The sequence below is a fragment of the Macrobrachium nipponense genome, chromosome 21, assembly GCF_015104395.2.
Source record: "Macrobrachium nipponense isolate FS-2020 chromosome 21, ASM1510439v2, whole genome shotgun sequence".
NCBI lineage: Eukaryota > Metazoa > Arthropoda > Malacostraca > Decapoda > Palaemonidae > Macrobrachium > Macrobrachium nipponense.
This window is the reverse complement of record NC_087212.1, coordinates 24790691-24810869: the sequence shown is the minus strand read 5'-3', so window position 1 is coordinate 24810869 and position 20179 is coordinate 24790691. Positions and strand designations below refer to the sequence as shown.

General features: G+C 45.4%; 1 protein-coding gene across 1 annotated transcript in view; it reads left to right on the top strand.

Annotated features, from left to right (window-relative positions):
• LOC135197854 (spatacsin-like) overlaps nucleotides 1-20179 on the top strand; it is a 443463-nt gene that overhangs the window by 397865 nt on the left and 25419 nt on the right. Inside the window, 2 exon segments of the mRNA XM_064225036.1 lie at nucleotides 16824-17045; nucleotides 17224-17321. Of these exon segments, the coding sequence (XP_064081106.1) occupies nucleotides 16824-17045; nucleotides 17224-17321 (320 nt within the window).

The following is a 20179-nucleotide window of genomic DNA, read 5'->3' as shown; positions in this document are numbered from 1 at the left end:
ACAGAAAAATACACATTAATAAAGGGATTTTGACGAAGGAAAAATCTATTTCTGGGCAACGACCTGTGTCGCCCTGTGAAATGGTTCCTTTGATACTATTTCTGAGGAATAAATATTGCTATTCATCCTAGAGAAAAAAGAAACAATATAATGCCAAGATAAATGGCTCGCTCATTTCTTATAGAAGTGTCGGTATAGTAAGGAGCGAGTGGAATCACTACCAGAGGTCCCTTGCCATTTAGCTTCTTCCTTCGACAAAACCCCGAACTACGGAGGAGCCGTACTACAGCTCCCGGTCTACTACTACCGTGAGCGCCTCCGACGCCTGAGACGTCATTCCTGAAGATAGCCTCCAAGCTTGGGTGGGGTAAAGCTGGGTGAGGATAATCTAACTACAGGTGGGGTTTCACAGGGCGACACAGGTCGTTGCCCAGAAATAGATTTTTCCTTCGTCAAATCCCTTTTCTGGGCTTGACCTGTGTCGGCCTGTGAAATAGTACCAGAGAATGCTAAACACCAAGCTTGAGGAACAGTACAGATAAATTAAGAAGGTAAAGTTAAACACTTGTAAGGTTAATAGTATAATAATCAACTAAAATTACAGTCTTACCCTAAGGGAAGTATAAGCCCTAAAACACGGGTTATAACTTAAAATTAGTTAGCCTAACAACAAACAATAACAATACAGGTTAGGCAAAGACAGGATATAAGTTGATATATACAAAAGAATGGAACTGAATCCAATTAGAATGATGAACAAAAGCAAACTCAAGGTAACCCAATACATGGAGGCGACTAAACTAAGTAAGGGTGCAATGGGGCAGGGAGAAGGGAAGGCTACAAGAAGTTATAGTAAAAATTAAGAATCAGGAGAAACTGTGTTTCCAGCTGCCACTGCTGGAAATTTGAGGGCTTCTAAGGGTTTTAGGTAGTGCCGTTTGAAAACTGTCGGAGATTTCCAGCCTGTATACTTCTTAAGATCGTCAAAATTCATGTGTTGGAAATAATTAATAGATGTGGCCACCGCCCTAACATCGTGGGCCCGAGGAAAGGACTGGATTGGCCTGTTTAATGAAGTATAAAATTTGTTGCCTGTTAATGTACCACCTTCCTTCCTAATGAACAATGGGCCTGAAGATTTCAGAGTTGTTCTGCTTAGGTAGGCTCTTAATGAGTTGACAGGACAAAGGGAAATGTCTTGAGGTAGTGGTAGGATTTTCCACGAGGACCATCTGTCTGTGGGTCTTCATTTTTGGCTAGAAAATGGCGATCTGGGGATAAGAGGACTTCCCCTGAGGGGAGGAACTCAATGTGGCCTGGTTCCCTTGATAAAGCTGACAGTTCTGATATTCTAGCTCCGGAGGCTAAACTTAATAAGAATAGGGTTTTCCTCAGGAGGGATATATAATTGCAAGAGTCATTGTTAATGTCCGAGGCCAGTTTGAGGACATCATTTAGGAACCAAGAGACTGATTTAGGTCTCGTTGATGGTCTTAATCTAGCACAAGCTTTTGGTATGGACGTAAAGTACGAATCCGTAAGGTTTATGCTAAAACCAAATTGGAAGATCTTTTTAAGAGCTGATTTGGTCGTAGTGATAGTGCTTGCTGCTAAGCCTTTCTCAAACAATGATCTGAAGAAAGTTATGGCTAGGTTCGTTGTCATGACTTGAGAATTTGACAACTTAAGGAACTCTGCTAGTTTCTTGACAGATGAATCATATTGCCGGAGAGTAGATTCTCTTTTATCTGATTCCAAGAATGAGATATTCTGGGGATCAATTTCTGCATTCCTCATGGCTGCGAATTTCAGAAAATCCATAAAGTTAGGGTTTTCTGAATTCTTGAGGAAGCGGACACAGTCTGAGTTTGCACTAACTGGGTTAGTTTGGGGTTGGGAATCCGTAGTGGTCGGAGTCTCAACTCTAGGAGTAGAGGGAACCAATTGCTCTTGGGCCAGTTGGGAGCTACTAGAGCTACTTGACCTTTGAATGTCCTGAGTTTGTCTAAAACTTTCATGAGAAGGTTCACCGGAGGGAAGAGGTAAATATTCTTCCATTCGTTCCAATCGAGGATCATTGCATCCGTAGCGTATGCTAGAGGATCGAGGTTGGGTGCCACGTAACAAGGGAGTTTGTGGTTTGACTACGTGGCGAAGAGGTCTACTTGGAGTCCGGGGACTTGTAGACTGATCCAATTGAATGAACTCCTGTCCAGTGTCCACTCCGATTCCAACGGAGCGGAGAGCGATAGAGCGTCTGCTACTACGTTCTTGACTCCTGCCAGGTGAGTGGCTGACAGGTGCCATTTGTTTTTGTTTGCCAGAGAAAAGATGGCTATCATGACATGGTTCAAGTGGCTTGACTTGGATCCGCCCCTGTTGATGCAGTGTACTACTACTGCACTGTCCAGAACTAATTTGAAATGTGAGTTCTTGGGCGGACGGAGCCGTTTCAGTGTGAGGAATACTGCCATGGCCTCCAGTACATTGATATGTAGCTGGCGGAATGTTAACGACCAAATTCCTTGAACTTTTTCGTACTGGGAGTATCCTCCCCACCCTGTTAGTGAGGCGTCTGTGTGGATCACTAATGATGGAGGGGGAAACTGTAGAGGAATTGCTTTTGAAAGATTCTTTGTCTCCGTCCAGGGACGGAGACGTTTCCGTAAGATCGCTGGGATAGAGGCTAGTTTGTCCCGTGATCTGCAATTCGCTCTTGAGCGCCATACTCTGTTTATATCTTTGAGTTTGGCTCTGAGCAGAACGTCTGTGACTGATGCAACTGGAGTGAGCCCAGGATCCTCTCCTGGCACCTCCGGGATGTTTGTTGTCGTTTGAGAAATTGTTTTGTAGCTCTTGCAATTTCTTTCCTTTTCAACGACGGAATTGATAGAGTGTGCGATTGTAAGTCCCACTGAAGGCCTAACCACTGGAATCGAGATTCTGGTGTTAGTCTGGACTTGGTTTTGTTTATTTGAAAACCTAAATGTTCTAGGAATTTGATCACTCTGACCGTTGCTTCTTTGCATTCTTTGGGGTTCTTTGCCCAAATAAGCCAATCGTCCAGATAAGCCACTAACATTATTCCCTGTTTCCTTAGCTCTTGCACTACTGCTTCCGCCAATTTGGTGAAGATCCTGGGGGCTATGTTGAGCCCGAATGGCATTACCTTGAAGGAGTAGGATCTGTTGCCTAGTTTGAAGCCTAGGAATGGACGGAAGTGTCTGGCTATGGGAACATGATAGTAGGCATCTGTAAGATCTATATAGGTTGTGACGGCCCCACGGGGAAGTAAGGTCCGTACCTGCGAAACGGTCAGCATCCTGAACTTGTCGCAATGAATGAATAAGTTCAGATGGGACAAGTCTAAGATGATTCTTCGTTTACCGAGTCTTTCTTTGGCACGCTGAACAAGCGTCCTTGAAATTTTAAATTGTTGACTCTTGAGACTACTCCTTTGAGAAGGAGGTCTTCGGTATACTCTACCAATTCCGTTGTTGGTGCTTGATAGAATCTGTTGGTTGGAGGAGGGCCCTCTAGCCAACTCCAACCTAGTCCTTTTGTTACTATACTTTGAGCCCAAGGGCTGAACCCCCACCGCTGGCGGAAGAGGTACAGCCTCCCTCCTACCTTGGGACACTCTCTGCTGGTTTGCCGAGGGGCGGCCACCTCTTGCTCCTCGGAAACCTCTTCCTCTGTTAGCAGCCCTGCCGGATCCTCTGAATCGAGAGGCACCTCTTGCTCTGCTGCCTCTCGCAAACCTATTGAAAGCCTGAAAGTTCTGGCTTTCATAGTTGGAATTGTAGGCAGGCGAGACAGCAAAGGAAGTAGAGGGTTGAGATTGCTGGGACTGAGGGGTCAGAACAAGGTATTGTTGTTGACCCTTCGACGATGGTTGCCCTTGTGGTGCTGGGACGGCCTCAACCAACGTCTGCTGAGAAGGCTGGAAGGGAGAGAACTTCCTTGGTTTCTTCTTGTTCCTTGGGTTAGGACCAGAAGATTCCTGCCTCCGCTTTGCTACCAGTCCCCACCTGACTTTGAGGCACTGGTTAACCTTAGAAGCCTCATGAAGGACTTCTGCTACTACTGGTGCTGGAAAGAGGTCCGTTCCCCAAATTGAGGAAGCAATCAGTTTATTAGGTTCATGGCGGATAGTAGCTTCCGCCAGAACGGGCTTCCTACAATTTCTCCTGGCTATGAGGAAGTCGTAAAGGTCACACTGCATGGTGTGCAGCAGACCTTTAGCCAAAACTTTAAATAACGGCTCTTGTTGGTATACAAGAGCCGTCATCTCCGCCATAGTCATGGAGGAAAGGGATCTCGCGAGCCTAATCCGGGCGTCGTACTCCATCTGGATGAGGGAGTCCAACAACCTGGGGAGTCTCTCACTAAAGAGAGAGGTGGCACAGTCCGCCTTTAGTTTTCCTACTGAGAAAGTAGAAACTGCCCCCTCGAAGTACGTCTCGGAGCCTGGGACTAAGAGATAGGTGGGTTCCGTCTCTCGTAGTTGAGTCAGGGGCTCGTCTTTCAGGGCGGCCTGAAAGGTTGCTTCCACTACCTTAAGGGTCAGTGGTAGCGGAGTCCCTTCCACCGGAGTAAAAATGGTGAAAGGACTCCTAAAGGCTGTGATGCGGGTGTTTTCACACCCCCATTCCTCCAGACTTCTCATTAGAGTCTGCTGTGCTTGTTCCTCGGAAGGATCACTGTTCCTTGGGAACCTTGTCCTCTCTCATCATCGCTGCTTCCGTTAGTCAGACGTAGCCAATGAATGGTGGTTGAAGGTCTCTGGGATGGAACTCGAAGTCCTCACGCCTTCGAGTTCCTATGCCTTCGATTGTCAACATTCCGTTGACAAACGGGGCATACGAAGCGATCCTCCAAGGGTTGGCCGCCTTGAATTCCGGCAGTTGGCTGGAATCTGGCATTGGAAGAGGAGAAGGTGGCACAGATAGAGGGGAACCTGCCGCGATCGAGGTTTTGAATCCCGGCGATGGCATTCTCCTGAGCGGCCAGCCGTTCCGCCAGCGATTGGATCGACTGGCCGGAAGACGTAACAGAACTGGAGAGCTGGGAGAGCACCGAGGCCACCTTGTTGTCAACCAAGGCCCCTACGATCACTCCCACCTGCTCCAGAATATTAGCCGAAAAGGATTCGGGATCAAAAAGAGGGACTTGAGCCCGATCCTTACGTGATCTATGTTTGGGGGACCTCGACGCAGAGGAAGAGGCCTCCCTTGACCTAACTGATCCGGGGTGGTGAGCCGGAGTTACAGTGTCTGTCAGGATGACCGATTTCTTGGGGAGAGACTTTTTAAGTTTCTCCTCGGTCATCTTAGCCTTGGGGATCACTGAAGTAGCCTTAGGACGGACAGACCGCTGCTCTTCAGTGAAGCCCCAGAAAGAAGTGGAAGTAGAAGGATCAGTAGAAGGTGATGGAGAAAGGGAATTCAGGAAAGGGCCCTGAGAACCCACAGAAGCTGCCCCTACTACACCCTTACCTGTACCCATGGAGTCAATAGCCATGGGTTCGACGTCGAGGTTCATTGCCGCAACGTTTTCTGCAACGTCCTCTGGGAAATCCCCCTCCTGAAGGGAGATCATGACTTGAAGGTCGGCCAGCAAAGGGGCGGCCGCTATCGGGTCCACCACTGATCCTTTCTTGGCTCCTGGGAATACTAGGTCCGCCATCCTGGGTAAGAATGTAGGGGTGGCCCTTCGAATTCCGGCCAAAACCCCCTACCCAAGCTTTGAGAGTCGACAAAGCTTTCTTCTTTTCTTCATCAGAACCCTGTAAAAAAGGGTCTAGAGTTAGGGAGAGGATAGGGGAGGAATGTCTGTTGTGTTGAGATTATATGAATGTGTCTCATATGTGAAAGGCATAATATAATAACAAGTATTCCAGGTGATGAATGAATGAAGAAAGTGCTAAGACACTTACTACTAGTGAGGCATCTCCTACTAGCAAGTAGCAGGTTTGGCAAGCTTCATGATGCCAAACGATAAAATCCTCCACTTTCACTGCACATCCTGCATGAGAACGGCATACTATATGGCCGCACGGGTCTTGGAGGATGGCATTGCACCCAATCTCCTGGCACAACATCTGTAAGTCAAAGGATACATGAGTACCAATGACAACCTCCGGTGGTATAATATGCAAACTATCCGTGGGTGCCGGAGTAGGACCGACGGATAGAGATCTACGTATGAATATTACGTAGAAAAGTTACGAGGGGGGAAGAAAGTCTCTGCCTCCGCCTAAGCTCACTTGTATATGATTAAAAATAGACTCCGTAGGGCCCGGAGTTCTCCGTATGGCCCAGAGTTTTAATTTAATATTGAGTGAGCAATGTCAAACTTCTAACGAAGCAAGGGATAGTACGAGAGGCGGAAATAAAAAAAACCCCGGAGTAACGCAAAAGATTCTAAACATTAAATAAAACAAAATAAAAACAAAATTAGAACCCATTATATCAGGAAGTGCTCGTGTGAACTATCCTAAGTGGATAGGAAACCCAGTGGTTCCCTCCCCCCCTCTCTATGTTCGGTAGCGGCGGATAGACACCTGCCGGACTGAACTGGGGGGGAAAGGGTAGGAAGAACGTGGGGTAGGGGAGCCCTCTCCCTGACGCCCAGTTAAGGACGGAGAAGAAGGGGGGAGGAGGTCCCGAGCCCCCGAGGCACATGACGAGTGAGAACACCAGTAGGGGTGGGGAGATCCCCACCAGTCCCGTGAGTACACCCCCCCTCTCATGCAGACTCGGACGCTAGCTGTGAGAAACGAGTCATCACCCATCGACGTGGATGGCAATGTATGGAGGGGGGAATGGGGGGAGGGACGGGAGGGGGACCCCGTAACCGGGTGGCTCACCGCGATCAACCGGTGGTCTTCCCAGCCAGGTGAAAGACACGAGGTGGGGAAGAACCGTCGGAACAACATCAATATCACTGATATAAATAGGATTACTTATAATAATCAATCAATAAAATTAAAGCGATATCTTAAAGCTAGGCTAACATGGGGAACACGAAGCTAAGCAAACAGAAAATTAGGCTAATCGCCGATCCGAAGAAAGGGGTATGTTAGCCTAATCTAACCTCTAGTTCAAGAAAACGGGGGGCAGGCTAATCACCAATCGACAATTGGGGTATGAAAGCCTAACTTAACGGTAAAATAAATGATAACAGGGAAGCTAATCGCCATACCGAAGCATGGTGTATGTTAGCCAACCTAGTACCTATAATATTATTAATGGTAATCAGGAACTAGAGAAGGAAAGAGAGAACATCAGAATAATTAAGATGATATGACTCTCAAAATCGTGACTGATAAAACTCCTAACACTGTAAGGCGTAGCTAGACTAAGGTCCGAAACGTGCGGTCGGAGCGTGCCCCGTGGAGGCCTAACTAAAAAACTAACTGCATAAAAGATATAGAGACTATGTATAAGTAACCATATCTAAAGTACTGAGAAAAAAAAAAGGGGGAAATCCCTAACAGTATGGAAGACCGAAAGAGAGAACCCATACCGCCAAGCGGTCGAGGGGCATACCGGCCGATAAGGCACCGAATATGTATAAAACACGAAGATCATCATAAAATGAGATCAGTAACCCCAAACAGTACTTAACTTAGAAGCAGAAGCTGAAGACATCTTGAAAATAAAAGATAATCCAAAAGATAATCCAAAATCGAGCGAAACACAGCACAGAAAAATTCTAACGTCTGTTTGTAACGCGTGCTATCGAAAGGAATGACGTCTCAGGCGTCGGAGGCGCTCACGGTAGTAGTAGACCGGGAGCTGTAGTACGGCTCCTCTGTAGTTCGGGGTTTTGTCGAAGGAAGAAGCTAAATGGCAAGGGACCTCTGGTAGTGATTCCACTCGCTCCTTACTATACCAACACTTCTATAAGAAGTGAGCGAGCCATTTATCTTGGCATTATATTGTTTCTTTTTTCTCTAGGATGAATAGCAATATTTATTCCTCAGAAATAGTATCAAAGGAACCATTTCACAGGCCGACACAGGTCGTTGCCCAGAAATAGAAAAAATGTGAAAAAGGGGACTTTTTGGGTTGGCTGGAACGAATTACCCTGATTCCCTTTAGTATTTCGTATGGGGATATTTGTTGCATATTTCGAACAAATCGTACTTCGAACAGCCTTCTGGAATGGATTAAGTTCGAAGTACGATGTACCACTGTATTTTTATCCAGTGTGGCCTTCTTTTGTAAGTTACCCTTTATTGGAGAGCTCTTGCTATTGTCTTCAAGTGCTTGCACCATTTGAATTGGTGTACATTATGCATTATGCAGACATCAGTACCTGTGTTCTGCTGGGATGCCACAGTGACACTCACGCTGCACAGTACAAAAGGTGTTTCAGTCTGACTACCAAAAATATGTCCTATAGTCTTACTAGTAGTGTTATAGGTATTACAGAAAGGCTGTGATGTTTCATCATCCTTTTACTTATTTATCTTTTTTTACATTTTCACCAGCTGTTTGTCTGTACAGTGATATCTCACTTTATGTCAGTAATTCATTCCAAGGCTCACAGAAATTAAAAAAACTACTTAAATAAACCCTTTAAGCTTTTATGGCACCCTATAAACCTCTCTAGAAAACTCTAGCATTGCTAATACAATAAGTTATTCAATAGTTCAACATATTTACATTTTTTTTTTTATCAAATTATAGATTTTATTTGATGCTAATGGAAAGAAAAATAATGTATCCATGTCCTGATGGGTGAAGAAGGAGATGGGCCTTATCATAGAAGACTCATGACCTGCTAAAGCAGGTTACTTAATACACCAGAACAGGTGTAGCAGTCTTGTGAAAATCTGCCTCTTTCTCTTTTCCCTCAGGTTTTATGTAGCATTATTTCTCCAAGTTGTGAGGAAAGTTTTATGAGCTGGTAAATTCAGTAGTGATTGCAACCATACTAAAGTATAAAGAAGTACCATGTGCACTTTTGTATTGTTTTTAAGTGAATTTAGAATCTTTGTTGTTTTTTAGTAGCTTTTGAGTAAACCGGTTTATGCCAGTTTTTATTTTTCCTTATTATTTTCAACAAAATTTGCTTTTAAGTCAGAAACACTGGAAAACAAAATGGGAGGAGGAGGTATACATTATCTTTTCTTTTTCCCTTTATTGAAAGCTTACCCTGTAAGTTAGAGGCCTCTGAGACATTTTCTGTTTCATTTTGTTTATGATGTAAAATATAACAGTGTAATTATTATTATAAAGTAGTTTGTCTGGACTGTTGAATCCCATTTCAATTGATAGCTTCATGTTGTGTTGGGGCTGGCTAATCTGCTACAGTGAAACTTACTTTATTGACAATTTTGCTTTGTTTGCCCCAAACTATTCTAGGTAGAGTAAGGCTATTACATGATAAATTGATTTATATAAATATTTGTTTTTATTGTAATATATAATTTTTATCAGATTTGGGAATTTTCTCACATAATGATAGTTCATCAGAAGCACAGGTAGACTTGATTACAACATTATGAAATACATTAACATTTCCAATCTACTACACAAATGCCTTCTGAGCTTTCATTGAGTTGACAGTGAATGCTGTATAACATTATATAAGAGAAAAGAATAATAGTGTTATTGCATTTGCTGGCATATTCTCAATTATGTACTTATAGCAACTGCTATATATTTTTTAACTGTCATTGCTCTTGGTCTAATTGGCTCACTTCTTTTCCGTATTTCCCAATACAGTATTACAAATACATTTGTTCATGAAACTTACCTGTCAGATATATATATAGCTGTATTCTCTGAAGTCCGACAGAATTTCTAAAACTTACGACACACGTAGTGGGAGTTAGGGTGGTTAGTACCCATTCCCACCGCTGGGAGGCGGGTATCAGGAACCATTCCCATTTTCTACCAGATTTCTTCTGTCGCCGGTGTCGTAAACACCTGTTTACACACCTCCGCCTCAGGATTTTGGAAAACTTTTCATATTGCTTGAGTATCCTCTTGACTTTTTGGTTTTTTGATTGGATCGATAGCTTGGCATACGTGATTTGGACTGTTTTTTGATTTTGGCTTAGATTTTTCCCTTAAAAATGTCTGGATGTAGTTCTGCTAGCGCCAGGGTGTGCTTGAAAGTGGAATGCAAGGTTAGGCTTCCAAAAGCCTTGGTTGATCCTCACACATTGTGTAAAGGGTGTAGGGGGCAAGAGTGTAGATTTGATTTGCGCTGTAATGAGTGTGAAAGCTTAGATGATTTGCAATGGAAGACGTATGAATCCTACGTTAAGAAGTTAGAACGTGATAGGATTAGGAGGTCTTCCTCCAGGAGTAAGTCGGGTAGCAGACAGGGTATTAATGTATCCCCTTCTAACCCTCCTTTAGAATTTGTGTCTCCTAACCCTGTAGTGTTGCCTTCGGGCCCTCAAGTGGTGTCTGCGGAGGGTAATGCCCTTTCGCTTATTCTAGATTCATTGAAGACGCTTGAATCTAAAGTGCTTGCCCTTGAAAACAGGCAAAATAAGTGCAGTGATAGTGCCCCTAGTGAAGTGGAGGGGGCGTCAGATTGGCCCTATAGCGCCTCTAGGCTGGGACCTCTGCCGGACTCCCAGGACTCAGGGAGAGGGCATGTCGAAGGCCGAAGGAGGGTTACGGGGAACCCCCACCGATCTGGCGTCCCTTCAGCAGTTCCTGTGGACGCTTCCCAGGCTGCTAAGGAGCGTGCTCGAGCACGTATCCTTAAGGATTGTTTCTCGTCTTCCGACGCGTCCTCCCCGCGCAAGGGGTGGGAATCTCGATCGGATTCGCGTCCTCTGAAGAGGACTCTTCAAGAGCTGGACGCTTCACGTCATGCTATGTCTGAGTGGCATTCTTCTCCGGAAAGCGTAGCCTTTCCGCCCCAGAAGAAGTATAGGATGTCATCCGACGATGACGCCTCGAGCGCCCCAGTCGCTCTAGAGCCAAGGCTGTTCCTGGGAGAAGGAAGAAGGCGTCCCCTCGCCCCTCCCCTTCTCGCAAGCGCAGCTCGCTCGCGTAATAAGGAGACATCTCAGACGGAGATCATCATTGCGATGCAGCGGCAACTGGACGCTTTACTGAAACAGAAGGAGACGGTCCCGCGTCGAAGGAAAGACGATAGACTGCCTATCAAGAGATCTAAGCAGTCTTCTCCAATGGCTCCTTTTTCGTCCCCGTCTTCTGATATTTCGCCCTCTAGACGTCGTTTTGCTCCCCAGGGTTCATCTAGAGGTGACGTTAGACGCCAAGTTAGAGAGAGTTCTCTGCATGCTCCTCTCCCTTCCCGTAGAGAGGACGCTCGGCGTTCCGACTTCGACGCTTCTGCTGACAACGATTTGCGTTCTGCACCTCTTCGACATGACAGTGTTGACGCTCAACGTTATGTTAGTCGGGCAGTGGATCAAGTTTCTTCGCTGGACGTTCGGAAGGACGCTTCGCGGGACGGTAGAAGAGTCTCTTTGATGGACGCTCCGTTGGACGCTGATTTGGACGCTCGAGAGAACGCTACATTGGACGCTCAGATGGACGCTCGTAGACGTTCTAGTAAGACCTCTGTGGACGCGAATGTGGAAGTTCGCTGTCACTCGGATGTGGTTCCCGAGACTTTGGCACGTTCGCCTCTAAAAGTGACTCCTGATCCTGTTACTGTTAAGGATCCGTTACCCTCGTCTTCTTTTCATCGTTCAGATAGGAGACTTGGAGCTAAAGGACTTCTGCCTCTTCCTTCGGACTTGCACTCGGGTAGGGAAGAAGGAGAACTTAGCGGTTCTTCGGAGGATGTTGATGATGATCAACCTGCTACGTCTGCCTCGTCAGATTATCAAGTTTTGGCACGACTACTTCGTGATTCGTTTGGCGATACTTTTCAGCCAGCTGCTCCTCCTTCTCCTCCTTCTCAGTTTTCGTCGTCGAAGACAAGTAAGTCTCCAGGTTTCGTGAAGATGAAGACGTCGTTATCTACGAAAAGAGCTTTCCGGAAGGTAAACGCCTGGATGGAGTCTAGGAAAGCAAAAGGAAGAACTACTTTCGCCCTGCCTCCGTCTAGACTTAGCGGTAAGGCAGGGATGTGGTATGAGGACAGGCGAGGGAATTAGGATTGAAGGTTCCTACGTCGGCTCAAGGTGATTTCGCCAGCATGGTGGATGCCTCAAGGAGGGCCCTTTTAGCATCGGCTAAGGTTTCTTGGACGACTTCCGAACTGGACCATCTTTTGAAGGGACTATTTAGGTCCTTAGAAGTTTTCAACTTTTTAGACTGGTGTCTTGGAGCCTTAGACAACCAATCTCGTAAGCCAGACTCGATCAGCTTGGGGGAGCTGTCCAGTGTATTGTCATGCATGGACAAGGCCGTCAGGGATGGCTCAGAGGAGTTAGCCTCTCATTTTTCAGCAGGGGTTCTTAAGAAAAGGTCGCTTTATTGCAACTTCGCGGCTAAGTCTGTCTCTCCCGCTCAGAGGACAGAACTTTTGTATGCTCCCTTCTCGAGTCATCTCTTCCCCCAAGCTATGGTGAAGGATCTGGCAGTGAGTCTGCAGGAGAAAGCCACACAAGACCTGTTGGCTCAGTCTTCGAGACGTCCGGCTGGCCCTTCAACGTCGTCTGGAACGCAACAGTTTAGAAAGCAGAAGCCCTTTCGTGGAGGGACTTCCGCTAGATCGTCTCCTCGAGGAAGAAGCCTTCCTAGAGGTAGAGCCCCTTCCAAGTCTAGGGGTAAGAAGTGAGAGATCGTGCCTTCAGTCACCGGTAGGAGCCAGGCTGCAGTTGTTTGCAGAAGCCTGGAGAGTAAGAGAGGCAGACACCTGGTCTCTCGACGTCATAGAGAAGGGTTACAAGATCCCTTTCATAAAGCCGCCCCCGTTGACTTCCACTCCCAGGGACTTGTCCCCATCGTATCCGCTAACAAAGCGAAAGATTCTTTTCGACCTGCTCGAGCAGATGCTCGAGAAAAGAGCAGTGGAACAGGTTTTAGACCTGGCAACGCCAGGATTTTACAACAGATTGTTTCTTGTACCGAAACAATCGGGAGGGTGGCGGCCCGTCTTGGATGTAAGTCGTCTAAACCTCTTCATAGAGAAGCAGAGGTTCAAGATGGAGACACCTCAGTCAGTTCTGGGGGCCTTAAGACCTGGAGATTGGATGGTATCACTCGACCTCCAGGACGCCTACTTTCACGTCCCGATACATCCCCAATCGATGAAGTACCTTCAGTTCGTATTGAAAGGGAAGGTCTTTCAATTCAGGGCTCTTTGTTTCGGACTGAGTACGGCCCCTTTTATCTTCACCATCTTAATGAAGAACGTGGCGAGGTAGCTCCATCTTTCCAACATCAGAATCTCGCTCTATCTAGACGACTGGCTCATACGAGCCTCCTCGCAGACCCGGTGCCTGAAGGATTTGAAGACGACTCTGTCTTTAGCTGCGTCCCTGGGACTTCTGGTGAACTTCGAGAAGTCACATCTGACCCCAACACAGTCCATCGTGTATCTGGGGATTCAGATGGATTCAGTGGCTTTTCGGGCTTTTCCGTCCCAGGAACGTCAGCAACAAGGCATAGAAAAAGTGTCAGCCTTTCTAGGGAAAGATTCATGCTCGGTGAGGGAATGGATGAGTCTGCTGGGGACCATTTCCTCGCTGGAGAAGTTTGTTTCCCTGGGGAGGCTACACCTCCGACCTCTTCAGTTCTTTCTGTCGGACAGCTGGACAGAAAAGGACAACTTCGACATGAAGTTAAACATCTCGGAAGAGGTGAAGAACCATCTAAGATGGTGGCTCGATCCGTGGAAGCTGTCAGAGGGCGTATCCCTCAAGCTTCAGAACCCCGACCTAGTGTTGTTCTCCGACGCGTCATCCACGGGGTGGGGAGCAACTCTAGGGGGGGGGAGGAAGTGTCAGGTACCTGGAGAGGGGAACAGGTAACCTGGCATATCAACTTCAAAGAGCTGGCAGCGGTTCAATTAGCGCTCCAGTTCTTCCAGAACAAAGTCTCCGTCGTGTGGTTCAGATCAACTCGGACAACACCACAGCCCTGGCATACTTGAAGAAACAAGGAGGAACACACTCTCGCTCCCTGTTTTCTCTAGCAAAAGAGATCCTGCTTTGGGCGAAGGAGAGAGAAGTCACAATATTGACAAGATTCATTGCCGGAGTCGAGAACGTCCGGGCAGATCTCCTCAGTCAACAAGGACAGTTATTGCCGACAGAGTGGACTCTCAATCAAGAAGTATGCCAGGAACTGTGGGGTCTTTGGGGATGCCCCTTAGTGGACATCTTCGCAACATCAAGGACGGCGAGACTTCCTCTGTATTGCTCCCCGGTTCTCGATCCGGGAGCAGTAGCAGTAGACGCCCTTCTATGGGATTGGACGGGCCTGGATCTCTACGCTTTTCCCCCCTTCAAGATCCTGGGGGAGGTGATGAGAAAATTTGCAGCATCGGAGGGGACGAGGTTGACCTTAATCGCCCCCTTTTGGCCCGCAGCGATCTGGTTCACAGAGGTGATGTTCTACCTAGTGGATTATCCGAGATCTCTTCCGTTAAGGAGAGATCTACTCAAACAGCCCCACTTCGAGAGGTACCACAAAAACCTCTCCGCTCTGAGTCTGACTGCGTTCAGACTATCCAAAAGTTGGCCAGAGCGAGAGGTTTTTCGAAATCAGTGGCTTAAAGCTATCGCCACAGCGAGGAGACCATCATCAATCGCGGTTTACCAATCGAAGTGGGCAGCCTTTAGAAGTTGGTGTAAGAGAAAAGGAGTTTCCTCTACCACTACCTCTGTGAGCCAGATCGCCGACTTCTTGCTTTATCTGAAACAAGATCTAAAGTTGGCAGTGTCAACTATTAAAGGCTACAGAAGCGTTCTATCTGTAGTCTTTCGCCATAGAGGTCTTGACCTCGCTAACAATAAGGATCTCCATGATCTATTGAGATCTTTCGAGACGACCAAGGTACCACTACCGAAGCTACCTTCGTGGAACCTGGATGTGGTCCTAAAATATTTGATGTCAAATCGTTTTGAACCTCTTTCATCTTCGTCTCTACGAGATTGACGAAGAAAAACTGTATTCCTAACTGCTCTGGCGACGGCGAAGAGAGTTAGCGAAATACAGGCTATCAGCAAACACGTCGGTTTCAAAGGGCATAATGCAGTCTGCTCTTTGAATATGTCGTTTCTGGCCAAAAACGAAAACCCTTCCAATCCGTGGCCTAGAACATTCGAGATCAAGGGTATGGCAGAGATCATTGGTCAAGAGCCAGAAAGAGTCCTGTGTCCTGTTAGGGCTCTTAGAGAGTATATTCGTAGAACGAAGGATTGCCGAGGTTCTGCAGAGAACTTATGGTGTTCGGTCAAGAGACCAAACATGCCCATGTCCAAGAATGCACTGGCATTCTTTTTAAGAAACACCATTAAAGAGGCGCACGCTTCTTGCAAAGACAGTGACTTGAAGATACTTAAAGTTAACGCGCACGAAGTAAGGGCTATTTCGACCTCAATAGCCTTTCAGAAAAACATGGCTCTTAAAGACATTTTAAGTGCTACTTTTTCTTTTTGGAGGAGTAAACTCAGTGTTCGCCTCTCACTACCTACGGGAGGTGAGAACGACCTATGAAAGCTGTTACTCTCTCGGACCATACGTCGCCGCAGACACTATTTTGGGGGCAGGAGGTAGCACTCATCCTTTCCCATAGAAAAGGGTAGGTGAGTTTTTAATTTTTGTATGTTTATGGTTGTAGGGTCGGCTGCCGAGTACAGTCGTCCCTTCCTTTAGCCTTTGGTATATGGGAGTTTGTTGTTAGGCTAACTTAGGTGGTGGTTTTTGCCTCGTTGCCCTCGGAAGTATGGTCATGGTCTAGTCACATTGTGGTCCCGTCCCCGTTGACAGATCATCTAGAGCGCACCAACTACATAGGTCACTACCTTGTTGGTAACTCTAGTGAAGCAGAAGCAGGCTTGGGTGACAGTAATCACGAAGTCAGCTATGCTAACAGGTAAGGAACCAAGATGTCAATCATATACATTTATATGTTTTCTAAAATCCTTTTTTCTGTCTCTCCCACCGCCAAAGGTGGGATTCAGCTATATATATATCTGACAGGTAAGTTTCATGAACAAAATGATATTGTTAAGATACAATAAAGTTTGTTCATACTTACCTGGCAGATATATATATAGCTGTATTCTCTGAAGTCCGACAGAATTTCTAAAACTTACGACACACGTAGTGGGAGTTAGGGTGGTTAGTACCCATTCCCGCCGCTGGGAGGCGGGTATCAGGAACCATTCCCATTTTCTATCAGATTTCTATCTCCACTGTCTCCTGAGGGGAGGTGGGTGGGTACTAAAATTATATATATCTGCCAGGTAAGTATGAACAAACTTTATTGTATCTTAACAATATCATTTTGATACTCGATTTTCATTAGATTTCAAAGAGATGCATGAATTTAATTGGTGTTGTATTTCAATCTAGATTAATTTTTGGTCTCTATACTTGAATTTTTCCACAGTTCATATTAGGCATTCAGTTACCGAATGCATTTCATAACTCTCATTGTGTCAGTTTTGTGCTTTTAAGGTTTTTTTTCCTTTTGGGGGGAAAATTATGTGTATGAAGAATCTAACTGTAATATTTATGTTGTTGAATATATTTCTGAAACCATTAGGTAGTGTTAAGTGTATGGTACAACAAACAGTTTGATTAATTTGTATGGGGAAGTTATAGTATTGTTTGCAATGGTCATGTCAGTCTTGTCTTCAGACAGACTAATTTGAATTTGTTGTCACTCAATCATCGTTCTGCTTCTCTTTTTAGGTTCGTTTACTAACTGGCGTTGGGAGGTATGGTGAAATGTCATACATCATTGATGCTCTTAGAGAACATGATCAATTTGAGCCTCTACTTGGACCGGGTTCCGAGTCCAAAGAGTATAGTAGAGGACTGGATAGAGCTTTAGTACATTACCTTCGTTCCAAATATCCAAATGATAAAGATACTCTGATACTTGTAGCTCTCCACTTTCTATTGTATTCTGAGGTAAGTTACAGGATGTTTAGTGAACAGTCTGCTGAATCTTAAGATAGTTTGGTTAGCTGGTATGGAACCAAATAAGTATTCTATCAGTCTGTACGGGTAAATTTTTGCTATGTAAATTCTGTTCACATAAGAAAATTGTTTGTTTGACATAATAATAAAAGAATTTCCATTGTTACAGGTTGCAGGAATGTGGGCAGCTGATGCTGAAAAATTAGTAGATCAGGTTTTAGAAGCTACAGTTGACCTTGGAGTATCATGTAATAGTATAGTGACAAGGTAATTATTTTTGCTTTTAAGATATCTTAGGGTGAAATAACCAAAGGACAGTAAATGTCTCTTATCCATCTTTTCTTTTTCATTCTGATTTAACTAGTGTTCTAGTCCCTCTTTCCCAGTCAATTCAAGTAATAGCAGAGGTATAGATAAGATTTGTTCATATACGAAACAAACCTTCGGTCTTAACATTAGGATAAATACTCAGCGCCAGCTGGAAACCAGTAAAGTTTAAAATAATTGTGTACACAAGGGACTATTGGCATCTGTGCTTGGTTACGAGACATGTGGGGCCACCCACATACCCTTCATTAACTTGTGACCCCGTTAGTTATTTTCTTACCGCCTTTAAGTGAGGACGTGCTTTGCTCCGTCCTTTTAAAGCTGGTTTAGTTTGCCCCCTGTTGTTATAAATTTGTTGTTTGGAATTCCCGGGTATGTGAACATGAAGCCTTCTCATGCTGCGAAACTTCCTGGATATCATAAGAAGCAGATAAACGCCCTGTTATTTTTTTCGACGGTTTCAACGTTGAAGTACTTATTGTGTAGTAAGTCGTAGGTGAAGAAACTCTTTAGGTACGGTTAATTCGTTACCTGTGCTTGGGAATATCGAATATTCATGTGAATTGCCTGTAATCCAAAGCTTTGATGTATCTGGATGTGCTTTGGGAAGTAATTATGACTAATTGTGCTCCTTTCCCTGTGGGGAGAGGCGTGCATTGCCATCTTGTTTTCGTTCCAGATATGTGGGTAGAGAGGATGCAGGTGTGTGTTAGGCTTATCAGGAGAACCAACCCAAGGTTTGATGTATAACATCGTGTTGCCACCCAGGATCCCACATGATGGATGTCCCTTTTATCCTGACATGCACTGAATGGCGGTCGGATGCATCGCCATCTGTAAATAAGCAGATAGGGCAACAAGGTAGCCTTTAATGTCAGGTTGCTATGACTACGAGAATAACATCAACAGCCTTGCACTTCTGGTAGGGTGCTGGCTTCGCATTCGAGTTGCTCAGTGACGTCATAAACATTGCGACCGCCACGACGTCACTTCACAGCTGCGGCCTACAGGAAGACGTACTTCCATTTTCATTTCGATGTACAAGGGTACTTTACAACTATGCTTTCGGATTGGAGGTTTTTAATGCACATTGTTTTTGAGAGAAATTACAAGCGTTAGGAGATATAAGTCACATAACGGAAAAGACACAAGTCTTTCCTCTATATCCTTCCGCTTAGGCGTCAAGCTTAGGTGACTGGCTTTGATGCCAGTGCTTTCTCCTGCCAATCCTGGGAAAAATAGGGACTTCGTAGCTGATCCTAGAGCCAAGAGGAGAAGTTTCTTCTCCATCTTCGAGCCAGGATTGTTACATCCCTATTATATGAAAGCACAAGAACTAGTTGTAATTATCAAACAAGTGAATGATGGAAAGTTAGTCTAGTGTGGCTGCTGTGAATAGTTGAAAAAGGCTAGAATCAGGGACTTCGTGACTGATCCTCGTGCCAGGAGGAGAAGAATAATTTCTTCTTCATCTTCGAGCCAGGACTGTCACATCCTTGTAAAAGTAGAAATGCCACAGAAGGTTGGGTCTCTTGATCTTGGCTGCAAGAGTACCATAAACAGCCTCACGCTTCCATCAAGCGTGTTGGCTTCATAGCCAAGACCGCTTGCAAATGGTGGTAGTCATGACGTCACAGCCTACTGATTCTCGATTTACTTAGTGCCTCCGGAACCTAATATGCTTTTTGACCCATTGGTACACAGTAATGAAGAATAAACAGGATTTAGAGGTGAAAATGGCTAAGTAAGACAAAAAGAAAAGGCGTGATTCGTCTTCTTCTTCATCGTCTTCTTCTTCGTCGTCTTCTCTAGATGGTGTCATAGCTAAGTTCGATGGCATCACTGAGTGTACCAGTCAAGCGTTGAAGGATACGGGATTTCGTGACTGATCCTCGGGACAAGAGGAGAAGAGTAAATTCTTCTTCATCTTTGAACCAGGACTGTCACAGCCCAATCAGCAAGCAAATCAAGAAGTCAGTGGCTGGTAAGCTCAAAGCAATCGGACGAAGCTGTTTACAAAAGTCTGAACGAGTGAAAGCGTCGACTGTCACTGGGCCAGCGGCCAACGTGGAGTTGCCAGTGGTGACTACAAAGAGTCAAAGAGAGACTACACTACCGTGGCTTAACTTGATACATACGCCAATGCTTTTACAAACTTTTTCCATGGACTCTAATGTAGAGTAATAAAATATGATAAAATTGCTCTCATATTTGTATATAGGATTGCAAAAAGATACCTTCTCAAATCCTACTGACTATAATATTTTCAAGATCGAGCCATCAGCGGCCATTAAAGATCAAAGGTGCCGAGGCCGTATGGTTGGACAACTATGACGCATGCAAATAGATACCTTCTCATATCCTACTGACTATTCGGGATTGAGCCATCAGTGGCCATTAAAGATCAAAGGTGCCGTGGCCGTGTGGTCGGAAGGCCATGATGTATGCAAATAGATACCTTCTCAGATTCTACTGACTATTCGAGATAGAGCCATCAGTGGCCATTAAAGATCAAAGATGCCACGGCCGTATGGTCAGACGGCCATGACGCACCCGGACGTTGGTCAGAGGGTAGGAGTGAGTTAACGTCTCCTGTGGCTGAACACAGTGCGTTAGAATCGGAGGGAAGAGAAAACCAAGAGTTTCTGGCTTCGTATGAGGAGGTAATTGATTTGATTAGTCAATTCAATAACCTTTCGGGGAGCACGGAGACACCTGCCAGCATGCTTCCCCCAGGGATTGACATGGTGTTTGGTTTGAAAAAGGATACGAAAGTGTATGAATTACCTTGTTCTAGT